This window comes from Rana temporaria, chromosome 1 (assembly GCF_905171775.1).
Source record: "Rana temporaria chromosome 1, aRanTem1.1, whole genome shotgun sequence".
In the NCBI taxonomy this organism is placed as follows: domain Eukaryota; kingdom Metazoa; phylum Chordata; class Amphibia; order Anura; family Ranidae; genus Rana; species Rana temporaria.
The window spans coordinates 659,246,679-659,264,195 of NC_053489.1; the positions used below are offsets into that span (position 1 = coordinate 659,246,679).

General features: G+C 47.4%; 1 protein-coding gene across 1 annotated transcript in view; it reads right to left on the minus strand.

Moving 5' to 3' along the window:
• The window catches only part of LOC120924553 (shootin-1-like), a 104,862-nt gene that overhangs the window by 45,684 nt on the left and 41,661 nt on the right, over positions 1 to 17,517 (minus strand). Inside the window, exon 7 of the mRNA XM_040335525.1 lies at positions 9,822 to 9,903. Within this exon, the coding sequence (XP_040191459.1) occupies positions 9,822 to 9,903 (82 nt within the window). The remainder of the gene's footprint in view (positions 1 to 9,821; positions 9,904 to 17,517) is intronic.

Below are 17,517 nucleotides of genomic sequence, written 5' to 3' on the forward strand. Positions count from 1 at the left end.
CCGCCAGCGTATCTCCCGCCGGGGGCACAGTGCTTGGGGACGCTGCCACCGGTGCAGGAGCCACCGGAGCAGCAGCCGCCGCGGGCACCACCGGTGCAGCCACCGCAGGCACCATAGGTGCCGCCGCCGGCTCCACCCTCGACCCCCAAGCCCCCGCCGGTGATCGAACCCCCCCGCTGTCGGGCCCAAAACGCTGCACCAAATTTAGCAGGCCAAACCACAAGTCCTGACTCTGATCCCCCGCCCCTTGCCCCGCCAAGGCCCCCTCACCTGCCGTATGTGTCTGCACTGAGTTAGCACCCACCCCCTGCCGGCCTTGACCTAACAAATCGTGTAAGAGTGCACAAATAGTAGTAGATGTAGTCGACTTACCGGGCTGCCGAGGACTGGGTCCCCGAGCCGCTGCACCGCCATCCACCGCTGACAGATGTCCCGAGTCCTCTCCGCTTTCCGACCCGGACAGCTCCCCCTCCGACCTGACCGCGCTCCGTGCAGGCGAGGCGTCCTCTGATCTCGTTCCTGTCGCCCGTGACCTGGATGCGGAGGGCCCCGGCTGCTGCTCGCTCCTTCCTCCACGACCCAAACCGGACCCGCTAGCAACTGCCACCGACGGACTCCTGGTCCTTGCCCGGGGGCCAGACTCGCTCACTCCACCGCCGACATCCCCCACCGACCTTCCCGCTGCGCCGCTTCCGGATGAGTTGGGACCCCTGGCCGCCATCACTGATTGGCCTCCGGCCCGTTGACAAGGTCTTCCCCGCCGGGCCGCGGAACTGCCCTGGACCCCTCTGGCAGCCCCGACCGCGTCGTCCTGGCACCTCCTCCGCGCAGGTGGGGAGGATCCCGCAGACCTGCTCGCTGTCCCCGCCGTCGCACTCCGTCCACGCCGCGGATTCCTCCCGGCCCCCCCCCCACAGACTCAGGTGGAGAGCGCTGTGAAGAAGCGGCCTGAGGGCCCCCATCGGGTCTCCGATCGTGCCTCCCAGCCCCCGGGGAGTTGTCTGGGCTGTACCGCTCCGGAGGCCTAGACCTCCGAGCGCGTGCTGGTGTTGCTGCTGCCGCCCACCCCCCGCCGGGCGCCGCCGCCGCCGCCGAGCCATCCAGTGCTGCTGCCATCTGTGCTCTCACCCACTCCGTACCCTGGGCGGACACCGCCGCCCGCAATTGCGCCAAAAAATCTGCCCCGGCCGCCATGATGCAGAGCCGAGCAGACAAGCACGTTGTTCCGATGAGCTAAGATGGAGGAGTGACGCTACGTCACTTCCTCCCTGCAGTACAGAGCCAGCCAGCCCCTCCTACCTCCCCCAGCCTGCTCCACTCTCTTAAAGCAGCGCTGCACTGATTCCCCAAAACGGACCCTCCTATCTTAAAACGGCCACATCCACTGTCTGTCCTGCGGTCCCCCCCCTGTCATGCCGTCCCTCCTCCTACCGCTGCACTCCCGGCTCTGGGACTCTCTGCACTGGGACATACTATCACACTGACCTTCACCATTCACACATACTTTCTTTTACTTCCTACATTTTTTACTTTCTGCTCATGTCACCTGATTCGCTAGATTTTTCTTGTTTTTTCAATTTTCACTACACATATTGCCGCTTTTTATTTGATTTTAATTTTTTTATCTTTTTTTTTTTCTTTGCACATCATTGCACACACTAGTATTTCCAAACCCATACACAGTGCATTAACATGCACTCTGTACCTATACACCCTACACATACACATTACTTTTGCACCACACATTTTTCTGTCATTTTTTCAATCACTTCATCCACCAGCAGCATGTTCACTCTGCATTCACTTGTATATTATACCTACCATGTCAATGGTTCTGGTATATTTAATAATAATAACATGATATTCTGATTTGAGTATCAACAATACCTTCATACTCTATCATATTCTTTTATACATATTTATGCCAAGATCTTGTTAGTACACAATGACTTTATACAGACAAATCTTTCACCGCTCCAGGTGAGCCTCATATATCATTAAGGGCTGTTGAACCACCAGGGTGCTGGCGATGCTGATTGTAGCAAATGGACGAAAAAAAACTCTGGACGGCCGTCATGGCTTAAGCGCTGAAGTACAGCGTGAAACGCGTCGGCCTATACTGTACCTGTTGCTTGCCGTGAATGCATGTGCATTTGAAAATAAAGACCAACTTTGTTTTAGTTATTTTGGAGTGCGGCCGTCCAGAGTTTTTTTTCGTCCATTTGCTACAATGACTTTATACTCTTATTACAAATACATATTGAATCATTATGGGTGTCGTCTGTTTTCCTAGACCCCCTCCCCCCCTTCTCGCAGGTTCACACCCGAGACTCCCTGCAAGCCTGTGTTTGGTTGACTCCCGCCTGGAGTGATGGGGGACGTTCATCATGGGGATATTGGGATCCTTTGTCTGCACCACGGCCATCATCTCTGGTTACATGTCACTTTCTATATGCTTCGAGCGGTAAATATATCCTCACTATCTGTACTATGGGTGCCAGCATTTTACTTGAATGTTAGTATCCTAACATACTTTTTTTGACATCTTTCCAGAATACAAATCCCCCTGAAGAAGACCAAATTGTGGTCGAAACGCGTCGGGGTATTCTTATGGAAGCTACTTCATCAATGGCACTATATATTATTCCATTGTATCATTTAACATTTAATTGTTGTTGAGATAGGTCTCCAACTGTCTGTAACCTGAATGTATTTTATATTACAACCATCTGCATCTTCATTACTCGTGATACAGAAACCTAGTAAAGATTTTTTTTATATATTTCCATGTCTTTGAATTTAATATACCTTACACAATATGTCGCTTTAAAGCCCCCAGGGGGAATTTCTCCATTTTTGTCTCTACAACATTTTGGGGTGTGCGGCCCTTGGACTCTCAATATATGCGTTTTTCCTTGTCTCAGAATATAACAAATACCCTGCTTCTTTCTATCAACCCCCCGAAGAAGGAATTATTATTTTGAAACACGTTGGGTTTTACGTTTTGCAGCAGTTTTCGTCCAGCTGTATTATAACTATCCCGTCATGCTAACATACACATCTTTGTTATGTACCCATGGTTCTTTCCTATTGCACACCAGTCTTTTCTTGCTGTATGTCAGGTTTTAAAATGTAATAATAAATTTGTTATATTTTTTACATATCATATAGAGTTTTTCAGCACATCTTTTTGTGCTGAAAATGCCCCCCTCGGCTTATACTCGAGTCATCTTTTTGCACCTAATCACTCGGGCTTTAGGTCCCCTGGATCCCAAACTTGGCACACATATAGCCACACTCTTCCCATATAAGTGTGCAAAGTTTGTTGGCCAGGGAGCACCGATTTTTCTAATTCAGGTACCCCTTCCATAGACTCCCATGTTAAATGGTAATTTCTCTGGTAACTTTGGAGACCCTGTAGGTCCCCTGGACCTGGCACACATGTAGCCCCAGTTCTCCTCTATAAGTGTGCAAAGTTTGCTGTCTAGGGGAACTACGGCCAGGAAGCAACGATTTTTTCAAAGCCGGGCACCCTTTCTATATACTCCCATGTTAAACGTAAGTCTAGTCATGGGCACAGTGAGGCATGGACACAGTGAGGCATGGGCACAGTGAGGCATGGGCACAGTGAGGCATGGGCACAGTGAGGCATGGACACAGTGAGGCATGGACACAGTGAGGCATGGGCACAGTGAGGCATGGACACAGTGAGGCATAGACACAGTGAGGCATGGACACAGTGAGGCATGTAGATGGACACCGTAGGCTTATACTCGAGTCAATATGTTTTCCCATTTTTTTTGTGGTAAAATTAGGTGCCTCGGCTTATATTTGAGTCGGATTATACTCGAGTATATACGGTATATGTTTGTCTATACACGACTTTACCTTTTCACTTTGGGCCACTATAATCCCAATTATATTGGGGGATTCTTCTTACGTATCTCTATTAGGAATGATGGTCCGTGCCCTTACAACCATACCCGCTCACCTCTATATAACTTTCCAGTATGAAGGCCACATTGTTGATTTTACAAATATTTGTGGGTTAAAAAAAAAAATCTGTTTTATAGAGTACCCCCCCCCCCCACATCCAGGATTGCCCATCATAGCCTCCTCTTGCATCCACAAATGCCCATCAGAGTCCCCCTTTACAGCCAGTGCCCATCAGGAGGACTGGTGAAGGGTCATGGCCAGTGACTTGCTGGCAGTGGATGTGCCAGTCCCCATATTATGATACACACCACAGACCACTTCCAGCAATTCAGGGTATTTTCATGGATATTTGCTACAGGACAGATACAATCTTGTAGTAGGCCAGATGTGGCCTGTGGGCTATAGTTTGGAGACTCCTGCTCTCCTTAACTTATTAACCACTTCAGCCCTGGAAGAATTTACCCCCTTCCTGGCCAGAGCACTTTTTGCGATTCGGCACTGCGCTGCTTTAACTGATAATTGCGCGGCCGTGCGACGTGGCTCCAAAATAAAATTGACGTCCTTTTTCCCCACAAATAGAGCTTTATTTTGGTGGTATTTGATCACATCTGTGATTAATTTTTTTGGCGCTATAAACAAAAGAAGAGCGTCAATTTTGAAAAAAAAGCAATATTTTTTACTTTTTGCTATAATAAATATCCCCAGAAAATATATAAAAAAATAAAATTCCCCCTCAGTTTAGGCCGATACGTATTCTTCTACATATTTTTGGTAAAAAAAAATCGCAATAAGCGTTTATTGATTGGTTTGCGCAAAAGTTATAGCGTTTACAAAATAGGGGATAGATTTATGGCATTTTTATTAATTTTTTTTATTTTTTACTAGTAATGTAGGCGATCAGCGCTTTTTATCGTGATTACGACATCGGACACTTTTGACACCATTGTCTCTTATATAGCGACCAGTGCCTAAAAAATGCACTGATTACTGTGTAAATGACACTGGCAGTGAAGGGATTAACCACTAGGGGGCTAGGAAGGGGTTAAGTGTATCCTAGGGAGTGATTCTAATTGTTAGGGGGCGTGGCTATGAGTGACACGTCACTAATTGCTGTTCCCGATGACAGTTGCCAGTCTTGTTGGTTGGAGGCTAGACAGTGAAGACCTTGAGTGGAGAGTGAACAAGTTTTGCTTTTGACTACTGGGTTGCATTTTAGGTTCTTGTTGGGTTTTTTCCTTGCAGCTTTTTAACACCTTTTTTTCTGGCACTTTTTAAACAGCCTTTTGTTTTCCTTTTTTTCCCCCATTCAGCCTACTAATTAAGGGGAGATGGTTAATTGGTCACAGGTGCTTGAGGCCTATATAAAGTCCTGTCAAGCCCATTTTGAGTCTGCTCATCTTGAGTTTGTTGGTGAGTTAAAATCAGGAGTTTAAAACAGGAGGTTCGAATCAGGGGTCATAGTACCTGTGTAGGGTGAGTACCTGAGTGTTGTCCGAGTAGTGTGTGTGGATCGTTAGTACTTGTGTATTGTGGGTGCACGCTGGTCTGCGAGTGCACGCTGGTCTGTGGGTCTGCGAGTGCACGCTGGTCTGTGGGTCTGCGAGTGCACGCTGGTCTGTGGGTCTACGAGTGCACGCTGGTCTGTGGATCTGCGAGTGCACGCTGGTCTGTGGGTCTGCGAGTGCACGCTGGTCTGTGGGTCTGCGAGTGCACGCTGGTCTGTGGGTCTACGAGTGCACGCTGGTCTGTGGGTCTGCGAGTGCACGCTGGTCTGTGGGTCTGCGAGTGCACGCTGGTCTGTGGGTCTGCGAGTGCACGCTGGTCTGTGGGTCTGCGGGTGCACGCTGGTCTGTGGGTCTGCGGGTGCACGCGGGTCTGCGAGTACCTGTGTATTGTCTTGTTGAGTACCTGTGTATTGTCTTGTTGAGTACCTGTGTATTGTCGTGTTGAGTACCTGTGTATTGTCGTGTTGAGTAGTAGTGTCAACGTCAGGACAACGGAGAGCATGGAGGAGTCAATTGTCATTTGGCCTCTGCCCGGCTTGCAGTGAGGTTTGTAGCACCTGCTGCCAGAGGAAGGTTAGGCAGTCCAGCTCAGCGTGCTCACCTGCATCCAGCATCCAAGCAGGATCAAGCTTCCAAATCGCTCCTCACCACCGATCAATCGACTAGCAGGTAAGCCCAATCCCGCTGTCACTTTAGCAAGTTGATCCAGAGTCCCAACCGATTGCTTAAAGGATCAGGAAGGATTTTTTTTCCCCGGCTATAGCACATTGGCAATGCCAGGCAGGGTTTTTTTTGCCTTCCTCTGGATCAACTAGGTGGGTTGGTTAGGCCCCCCTCCATTTTCTTTCCGCAGGTAACACCACCATCGTTACCGCCATCCACCCACGTTTTTTTTTTTTCCTCCGCACAACCGTCAACATGAAATATTCAGCAAAAAACATCCGTGATCTAAAAAACACTGCGCCAACACTACCAGACGCCATCCTAAAAATACTACAGAAAGAACAGCTTCTAAGAACAGATCAATGGACGACCAGCAAAAACAAGACGACAGCATCGCAGACACAACATCTATTGTGCGCCTTGATCAACACTAGATCCGCAGTCAAGCACAGACAAGAAACCCACGACTTTATCATCCAACACAACATAGATTGCCTGTTCATTACAGAAAGTTGGCTAACATTGGACTGTAATGCCATTTTAGGAGAACTTGTGCCAGAGAATTATGGTATTCTAATGGAGAACAGAATTGGACAAAGAGGATGAGGCCTAGCAGTGATTTACAAATCACACATCTCTCTCACCAAACCAGACGCACAGAGTTCACTACCGTTCATGGAAACACTCACCCTACAACTCCAAACAACGCCCCAGGATAATCCACCATACTATTATGCTATTGACCAACAGGCCCAGAAGACGCATCTCCTCTCATCGCTGACAGAATTTATCGCTACTTACACTCGAAAAGCCAACAAACCTCCTTGCAGTCTTGAGGAGATTTCAACCTCTTGGCCATCTCATCACAGGATTCCCAATATCCAAACGCCTGCATCAACCAGTTGGGACAGGGGAACTAGGTCTGGGCAGCAACAGATATGCGCACCCACGCATGCCTTCGGCCACGTCCTAGACCGGATTATTCAAACAGGATGTGGACATCAACATCGCAGAAAACATGACCCCTATCCCGGGACAGATCATCATGCAATTAATTTCAAAATAACCACCAGATGCCGTCCTAAAAAAAATTGCAATCCAGCCAAGGACATACTGGACAAGATCTATGAAGAAACTTCGCTCGGAACACATTAAAAAATACCCTATTAAATAATATGACAGAAATAAAACAAACTCAATCACCAGCAGAAATTCTTAACGCCATTAACAAGAGCTTTGCTGCAAACCGCAGATATAAACGCCACCAAAATGCAGTGCCCTTATCCGTAAAAACAACTCCAGCTGGTTCAATGACACTCTCACGTCATGAAACAAGAACGCAGGAGAGCGGAAGGCGCCTGAGAAGAACTCCACTAAAGAAAACCACGAAAAATATAAATTAATCACTAAGAGATACCACAAGGAAATTTCAAAGCAAAAAAAAGACATTTTTCAAATGCTCTCTCGCAAAAGCCCGAAATCGCGAGCTCTTTAACATAATCTCTCAAACCATGAACCCAAGCCTGCCTAGTAGCTCCGAAAAATGAAACACAAGAGTTCTGCAACAAATTATTGGATTTTTCATCAATAAAATTGAAAACATTTGTGAAACAATTCAGCAAAATCAAATCACCAACTTCACCCCCACTAATCAAAAAGAAAATACAAATGTTCTTCGATTCCAAAAAATTTAGATTAGCGCCAATCTCCATCGATATCCACAAAAAAAAACATCGGAAGTCTCCGAGATAGTACATCCCCCCAATGACATCATTCCCACAAATGTGATAAAAGAATGTGCCGATATTTTGGCACCCGCAATCACTCACCTCATAAACCAATCATTTAAAAAAGGCATAGTTCCATCCCCCTTAAAGCCAGGAATAATTAAACTTCTTGTAAAAAAGAAAAACAATTCAGACCCCAAAGATCCAAACAATCGGTGACCGATAACCTCCCTCAACATCTTTTCCAAGGTTATGGAAAAGGTAGTAGTAAAACAACTACAACGCCATTTAAACACCCATAAACTCCTGGACCCACTACAATCGGGTTTTCGACCAGGTCATGGGACAGAAACAGCGCTTCTCAAAATATAGGACGACGCCCTCAAAGCAGCAGATGACGGAGAATCTTCTCTCCTGATACTGCTGGACCTCAGTGCTGCATTTGATACAGTAGATCACAAACTGTTGCTAACCCGGCTCACAGAGATAGCTGGAGTGGCAGACTCGGATCTACGATGGTTTTCATCATCTGGAAAATCGATACCAGATAGTGAAACTAGGACCTTTCACATCTGAATTGCACAGCGTGTCTTGCGGAGTCCCTCAGGGATCTCCCCTATCGCCCATGCTATTCAATATTTACCTCCGCCCACTCTTAAAAATTATTAGTAATCACGACCTCTCTATCACTCCTAGGCGAATACCCCGCATTAGAACAATGCCTCACTCAGATAGACATCTGGATGACAGAGAGTCACCTCAAACTCAATGGAGCAAAAACAGAAATCATTCAACTCCATGCAAACAGGAGGAAACTGGCCAGGACTACCTGGACCCCTCCACCTATTTTGGACAAACCATCACCCCTAGCACCAAGGTCAAAAGTCTAGGAGTCATCTTTGACTCGGACATGACTATGGATGCACAAATAGGATCAGTAATTAGCGGATCCCACCATCTTCTAAGGCTCCTACGAAGAGTGGTTCCCTTCATCCCTAAAGAAGACACAGCGGTAGTGGTAGGGTCAATCATTAACTCCAGATTAGATTATGCAAATGCCCTTTACCACAGACTCCCAAAGTACCAGCTCGCCCGACTCCAAATCATCCAAAACATGGCAGCTCGACTGGAAACAGGGAAAAAAACCCTGGGAACCAATCACCCTGTCCCTGAGATCCCTCCATTGGCCGCCCATAAAGGACTGAGTCACTTTCAAGGCCTTATGCCTAAGGCACAAATGTGTACACGGAAGCGCGCCCTTATATTTAAGTGAGAAAATAAAACAACAAAACCTGAATCGAGTTTTAAGATCAACTAACCAAAAATGATTACAAATTCCCAAAGCCCGATAAAAGACCAAAGGAGAACGTCATTTTTCAGTTCAAGGACCTCGACTATGGAACACTTTACCAACTAATATCCGAATGGAAATTGATCTCCTGGCTTTCAGAAAAAAACTAAAGTCCCATCTATTCTGAGGGTCAAACTGAAAGAAAATGGATACCAAGCACCTTGAGGCGATTCAGTTCGCATTTGTAGCGCTATATAAGTAATTCACTCACTCACTCACTCACTCACTCACTCACTCACAGGGTACAGACGATCGGTGACATGTCACTAGGAAGAATGGGGAGATGTTGTGTAATGACATCTCCCCGTTCCTCAGCTCTGTGACCCGATCGTGGGACACCGGCGGACATCAAGTCAGCAAATTAAAGGGGATGTAACTGTACGCCCATTTGCCCAGCCGTGCCATTCTGTCAACGTAAAAAGTCGTGCGGCGGTTAAGGGTGGCGTGGCAAGGGGTGTGCCCTATGCCTGCATACTTTTGCTGATAGCTGTCCCTCATTCCCATCTCAGAAATTTGGGAGGTGTGGGAATGTGAACAACTTTGCTGCTTTTGTTGTGATATTTGAGGATGAAATGATCACAGCCTGGCCACTAGTTCGTGATATGTTCCTCTTCAGTCACGAAAGGTCAATCTCCTCACCTCTGTTCAGCTTTAGGAATTTGCTCTGGCTCTTTTGTAGTTTTAGTGCCAAGGATTTTTTTCCAAATCGTTCATCTTTAACCTGAGTGAAAATTCATAAACAATTAATTGACTGACCATTCGGGAAGTTAAAGAATTTTTTTGTGTTTACATGCATTTAAATCATAGTCATTTCAGTCACCAAAATAGTAGCAAACCCCTTGGAAAGAACACTCCTTACAAGTGTAGCACCCTTTACCATAGGTAGGTGCTAGAGTGAGTTTTTTTGTATGGTAAGCTGCCAGGCAGGTACATTTAGGCAGGCCTATGCTGCATGCTAGGCCCGCTTGTTTTGATCTGGGAGCAGGGAGTGGTTAGTGTAGCAGTGGGTGTGACCACCTGTGCTTCAGTTCTTGGACGCCTCCCCTGCTTCCAGGGAGAATGTTCTGGAAGAGGGGCAGGGCTAGGGTTGCCACCTTTTCATCAAGCCAAACCCGAACACTTTAGTGGCGCACAGCAATTTATTTTTGCAGTTAACACTATAGATTGTAAAAGACTTGGGACACCTTTGGGTGTCCCAATAAGAGTAGTATTGCAGTGCATGCAGCATCTGTGATGAACAGTGGGTGTGGCCAAATTGTGTTATTAATGGCAGAAGCTTAAAGCGGAGGTTCACCCTAAAAAACAACGATGTACCATCCCATCCAGCATACTAGCGTCAGCTACAGTATGCCTTTTTTTTTTTTTTTTTTCGCTGTACTTACAGTTTAATCCTTCAGTTTCGTTTCAGACTCCCGCGGGGAGTAGGCGTTCCTATGAAGAGGGGAACATGATTGACGTCCGGCTATGGCGCGTCACGCGTTCCGAAAATAGCCGGAGTAGGACTCGGCTCTTCACGGCGCATTACGCACAGACTAGGAGCTGACTGCACAGGCGCTTTATATATATCCGAGTCCTATTTCGGCTATTTTCGGAAAGCGTCAATCATGTTCCCCTCTTCATAGGAACGCCTATTTCCCCGCCGGAGTCTGAAACGAAACTGGACGATTAAACGGTAAGTACAGCGCAAAAAAAAAGGCATACTGTAGCTGACGCTAGTATGCTGGATGGGATGGTAGATAAAGAAATTTTTTTTTAGGGTGAACCCCCGCTTTAAGGAGTGTAGTTAAATCAAACAAGGTCAGTCTGTCCCCCAGGTCAGTCTGTACCCCAGTACATCCCCCCCCAGGTCAGTATGTCCTCCAGTATAATCCCTCCTTGGTCAGTCTGTCCCCCAGTACATCCCCCCAGGTCCATTTGTCCCCCAGTATAATCACGCTAGGTCAGTCTGTTCCCCAGTATAATCTCCCCCAGACCAGTCTGTACCCAAGTTAAAGCGCCCCCCCCCCCCACCAATATAATTAAAAGCACTGGAAGCTGATGGGAGGACTGGTGCTGCAGGGCTGCCACTGATGTGTCCGGGTTTCAGATGGACTGAAACTCGGACAGAGGATCCAAAACCTGGACTGTCCAGGTGAATTCCCGACAGGTGGCAACCCTAGGCATTCTGAGGCAGGGGAAGTGACTGTAAATGTTAGAGTCCATCAGTTCTTCAAGGCTCAACCTATTCTACCAATTCTTTAAAGATGATGGCAAAGTAAACCGTTCTACTGATACCAATGATCGGACACTATTCCATTAAGGTGTATAATGACCGTTAGGATTTTACTGCAGAACAAGTAAACTTGCATTTGGAAGTAACATAAGGTACATTCATTTGAATAGTTGCACTTTGTGTAGTGGCAGTGGGTACATGTATACAGTATTGGAAGATATAGGGGGATATTTACTAGATATTAAAACTTGAGAGTGCAAAATCTGCAGCACTGCATAGAAACCATTCAGCTGCCAGGTTTTATTCTCATAACTTAATTAAACAAGCTGACGTTAGAAGCCGATTGGCTCCCATGCACAGATGCACCAGATTCTGAGTGCTCCAGTTTTAGTAAATCCCCAATGTAAGAGCTATTTGTCCTTATGGAACTGCATGTACATTCATTATGTGGGAATCAGGACAAAGTCAAATGGTATTAACCTATTTTCTCTCTAGGTCGAATGTTTTTCATGGCTGGATTTTTATGTATTTACAGTGCCTCGAAAAAGTATTTATACCCCTAAAATTTTCCACATTTTGTCATGTTACAACCAAACACGTAAATGTATTTTATTGGGATTTTATGTGATAGACCAACACAAAGTGGCACATAATTGTGAAGTGGAAGGAAAATTATAAATGCTTTTAATTTTTTTTTTTACAAATAAATATGTGAAAAGTGTGGGGTGCATTTGTATGGCGCCCCCCGGAGTCAATACTTTGTAGAACCCCCTTTCACTGCAATTACAGCTGCAAGTCTTTTTGGGGATGTCTCTACCAGCTTTGCACATCTAGAGAGGGACATTTCTGTCCATTCTTCTGCAAAATATCTCAAGCTCTGTCAGATTGGATGGAGATCGTCTGTGATCAGCAATTTTCAAGTCTTGCCACAGATTCTCAATGTGATTTAAGTCTGGACTTTGACTGGGCCATTCTTATGCCCCATACACACAATCGGAAACTCCAACAGCAAATGTCCGATGTGAGCTTTTGAACGGAAATTCCAACCGTGTGTAAGCTCCATTGGACTTTTGCTGTCGGAATTTCAGCCAACAAAAGATTGAGAGCTGGTTCTCAAATTTTCCGACAGAAAAAATTCCTATCGGAAAATCTGATCGTCTGTAGCAATTCCGACGCACAAAATTCCAACGCATGCGCGGAAACAATTTGACGCATGCTCGGAAGCATTGAACTTAATTTTCTCGGTTCGTGGTAGTGTTGTACATCACCGCATTCTTGACGGACGAAAGATTAGAGAACTTTTGTGTGACCGTGTGTATGCAAGCCAAGCTTTGATCTAAACCATTCCATTGTAGCTCTGGCTGTATTTTTAGGGTCGTTGTCCTGCTCGACAATTGTGGGTGAAGGATTGTGTATATGGTATTTTATTTTATGATTTTTTTTTTTTTGCTTTAACTAGATGGACCTGTGTCTTTTTTCAACCTGACTAACTATGTAAGTATATGGAAGGTGAACTTCCACCCGTCTCAAGTCTTTTGGAGAATCTAAGGCCCCATACACACGAGAGGATTTATCCGCAGATACGGTCCAGCGGACCGTATCCGCGGATAAATCCTCTCGAGGATTTCAGAGGATTTCTATGCGATGGCGTGTACACACCATCGCATTGAAATCCGCGCTGAAATCCTCTGGCGATGACGTGTCGCGCCGTCGCCGCTATTATGACACGGCGACGGGCGCGACGCTGTCATAAAAGGAATTCCACGCATGCGTCAAATCATTACGACGCGTGCGGGGAATCCCTTTGGACGGATGGATCCGGTAAGTCTGTACAGACGAGCGGATCCATCCGTTGGAATGGATTTCAGCAGATGGATATGTTGTGCAGCACAGCATATATCCGATCTGCTGAAATCCATCCCAGAGGAGATTTCTCCGCGGAAACAGATCCGCTGGCGTGTACACACCATAGGATCTATCCGCAGAAAACCATTTGCTGGGATTTATCTGCGGATGGATTCTATCGTGTGTATGGGGCCTTACAGGTTTTCTTCTAAGATTGCCCTGTATTTGGCTCCACCCATCAACTCTGAGCAGCTTCCCTGTCCCTGCTGAAGAAAAGCATCCCCACAGCATGATGCTGCCACCACCATGTTTCACGTTAGGTATGGTGTGTTCAGGGTGATGTGCAGTGTTAGTTTTCTGCCACACTTTGGGGGTTATTTACGAAAGGCAAATCCACTTTGCACTACAAGTGCAAACTACAAGTGCAAAGTGCACTTGAAATTGCACTGAAAGTGCACTTGGAAGTGCAGTTGCTGTAAATCTGAGGGGTAGATCTGAAATGAGGGGAAGCTCTGCTGATTTTATTATCCAGTCATGTACAAGCTAAAATGCTGTTTTTTATTTTCCTTGCATGTCCCCCTCAGATTTACAGCGACTGCAATTCCAAGTGCACTTTCAGTGCAATTTCAAGTGCAATTTGCACTCGTAGTTTGCACTTGTTGTGCAAAGTGGATTTGCCTTTCGTAAATAACCCCCAAAGTGTTTTGCTTATAGGCCAAAAAGTTCAATTTTGCCATAAAGACCAGATTTGTGGAGAACACGACTAATAGTTGTCCTGTGGACAGATTCTCCCACCTGAGCTGTGGATCTCTGCAGCTCCTCCAGAGTTCCCATGGGCCTCTTGGCTGCTTCTCTGATGAATACTCTCCTTGCCCGGCCGGTCAGTTTAGGTGGACAGCCATGTCTTGGTAGGTTTGCAGTTGTGCCATACTCTTTACATTTTTGGATGATGGATTGAACAGAGCTCCGTGAGATGTTCAAAGCTTGGCATATTATTTTATAACCTAACCCTGCTTTATACTTCTCCAGAACTGTATCCCTGACCTGTCTGGTGTGTTCCCTGGCCTTCATTATGCTATTTGTTCACCAAAGTTCTCTAACAAACCTCTGAGGACTCAAAGACAGTTCCCCTCCATATAACCCCTCCCATCAGGGAAGTACCTTAGTTTTTTCGCCAGTGTCTAAGGTGTTGTACGCAAGGAAAATGTGCTGAAAAAAGCTCTGCCTAAGGCCGGGTACTCACGAGCAAACATGTACGGTGAAACCGGTCCGTCGGACCGTTTTCACCGTACATGCCTGCCAGAGGGCTTCTGTACGATGGTTGTACTAACCATCGTACAGAAGTCCGCGCGTAAACATTACGCGGGGCGTGTCCGCGTCGTCGCCGCGATGATGACGCGGCGATGACGCGGCGACGTGGGCGGGCCTGCCATTTAAAGGCTTCCACGCATGCGTCGAAGTCATTCGACGCATGCGAGGGACGGCGGGCGCTCGGACATGTACGGTAGGTCTGTACTGACGACCGTACATGTCCGAGCGGATAGGATTCCAGCGGACGGTTTTAAAACACGTCCAGGAATATTTGTCTGCTGGGAAAAGGCCCGGCGGGCAAATGTTTGCTGGAATTCGGCCCGCTCGCGCCTACACACGACCGAACATGTATGCTGAAACTGGCCCGCGGACCAGTTTCAGCATACATGTTTGGTCGTGTGTACGGGGCCTTAGAAGCCCTATGAGGGTAGAGAGCTACACTGTGGGTCCATCCACGACGCCTAATTATATTACGCCAAAACTGGATGGTATCCAGACCTTATGGAGAAGGTGTCGCCTGTAATGTCTCTCTCCGGAGGACTTGGCTCTGGGGTCCAGCACTTTCGCTCTATACCCTAAAAATCCTGGTAAGAGTTTTTTACAAGGCCCAGGGAAGAGGTCTCCTTTAAGTAGGAACCCATACCCCTGAAGGTTGGCACGCAGACCCTGCCGAGATGGGGGAATATTGGTATCTGCCTGACAGAGAATCTGCGGCGGGGACAAGAAAAACCCAGATAAGTTTTTTGTACTTGGGCATGATCATAGACACAGCCCAAGGCAGGGTATTCCTGCCAGAACTAAAGATCAAGGCGCTAAAGGACCTAATCCACAAGGTCAAGGCAAAGAAAAAATCGTCTATTCGCCTTTGCTGAAAACTAAAAATTGCTCTGGGCAGGAAGGGGGTGAAAATGCCCGGTATGGAAGTGGTTAAAGATCCATACATTTAGACAATATCTTCTGTAAGGACTAGCATCAAATGTAGGGCTTTAGGGCCACCACTCGCTGTTTCTTCTTTTTAAGGGCTTTATTTGCCCATTTTTATTAAAAGAAAGTTCAGCAAACATAAACATGGGTTTCCCTCGCAGTTGGTTTTCAGCATTCCTTTTCCCATCAACAAAAATGACATTTAGCCTATTTGGCTCTCACTTGCAGCACTGCTGCTCTGGTCTTACACGCCAGGCCCTTGTCTGTCTCCTACAGACTGTTCACCGACCACCTTGGTCCACCCAGGATTGGAGATTTCATCCCACCCTGATCACTTTGAAATCTCCAGGCTCCGGCTCCCAAGACCTTGCCCAAGCCAATTTTCAGCACCGTTGCAGTTTAAAGCGTAATTCCACCCAAAAGTGGAACTTCCGCTTAATCCACTCCTCGCCCCCTTACATGCCACATTTGGCATGTAATTTTTTGGGGGGGGGAGTGGGGGCTTCAGGAGGAGTGGACTTCCTGTTCCTCCTTCCGCCGAGGGGCTGCAAAGGCAAATAGTCTAATCGCCTTTTGGCAGCCCCTCCTGTAGGTGATCGCCTGGGACACGTGACAGGTCCCAGGCGATCGCCTGTCCAATCAGATGGCGCAGCGCCGCTCGCGCATGCGCAGTGAGTGCCCAGCCGTGAAGCCGAAAGCTATCACGGCCGGGTGCCCACAGTTATGATGGGGACGCCGGCGAAGAGGGGGGGAGAGGAGCGGAGCTCCGTGCGGCGTGGCGCTGGACGGCAGAGCAGGTAAGTGTATGTTTATTAAAAGCCAGCAGCTACACTTTTTGTAGCTGCTGAATTTTAATAAACATAAAAAATGAGTGGAACACCCCTTTAAACGACAATTGCGCGGTCATGCTACACTGTACCCAAACAGAATTTTTATCATTTAGTTCCCACAAATAGAGCTTTCCTTTGGTGGTATTTGATCACCTCTGCGGTTTTTATTTTTTGCTAAACAAATAAAAAAAAGACCAAAAATTCGGATCCAGGGACTAGGCCGAAGCCGCGGCCTCACCTAAAAAATCCTGCCCGCAGCTCGCCACGATCCTGGGAAAAGGCTGCGAGCAGCGTCCGGCCTCACAGCCTTTTCCCAGGATCACAGGGAGCTGCGGGCAGGATTTTTTTAGGTGAGGCGCGGCTTCAACCTAGTCCAAAGAGCAAATCGATTTGGTCAAAATCTGAATCGATTTGCCCTCTCAAATCGATTTTTTCCCCAGCCCTATAAATAGGTAAGTTTTCTCCTTCACTGACGGGCACTGATAAGGCGGCACCGATGGACCCTAACGATAGGCACTGATAGGCAGCACTAATGGACATTGATAGGCGGCACTGATGGGCACTCATGGGTGGCACTGGTGGGCACTGATGGGCGACACTGATGGGCACTGAAAGGCTGCACTGATGGGTACTTATGGGTGGCACTGATAGGCAGCACTGATGGGCACTGATATGCGGCAGTGATAGATGGCACTGATAGGCATCACTGATGGCACAGGCAGGCATTGGGGATGGGCACTGATTGGCATCTCCCTGGTCGTCTAGGGTGGCATACCTGGTGGTCCAGTGTGATGGCCATCCCTGGTGGTCCTGGCCTCATCCTGGTGGTACTGGGCAGGCATCCAAGGGGGGGCTGCACTGATAAACAATCAGCACAGACCCCCCTGTCAGGAGAGTAGCCGATCGTCTCTCCCCTACTCGCATCTGTCAGACACGAGTGGGGAAAAGCCAATCAATGGCTCTTCCTGTTTACATTGTGATCAGCTGTGATTGGACACGGCTGACCACGTGGTAAATAGCCTCCGGCAGAGGCGCTTTACCGAGATCGGTGGAGCGGTGTGTCAGACTGACATACCGCTCCACCGATCGCCGCAATGAGCGCCCCCACAGTGGCTGTTATTCTGCTGGACATCATATAACGCCCAGTCAGGATAACTGAACCAGCGCCCGGCCGCCATTCTGCTATAGCCAGCCTGGGCAGTAAGTGGTTAAA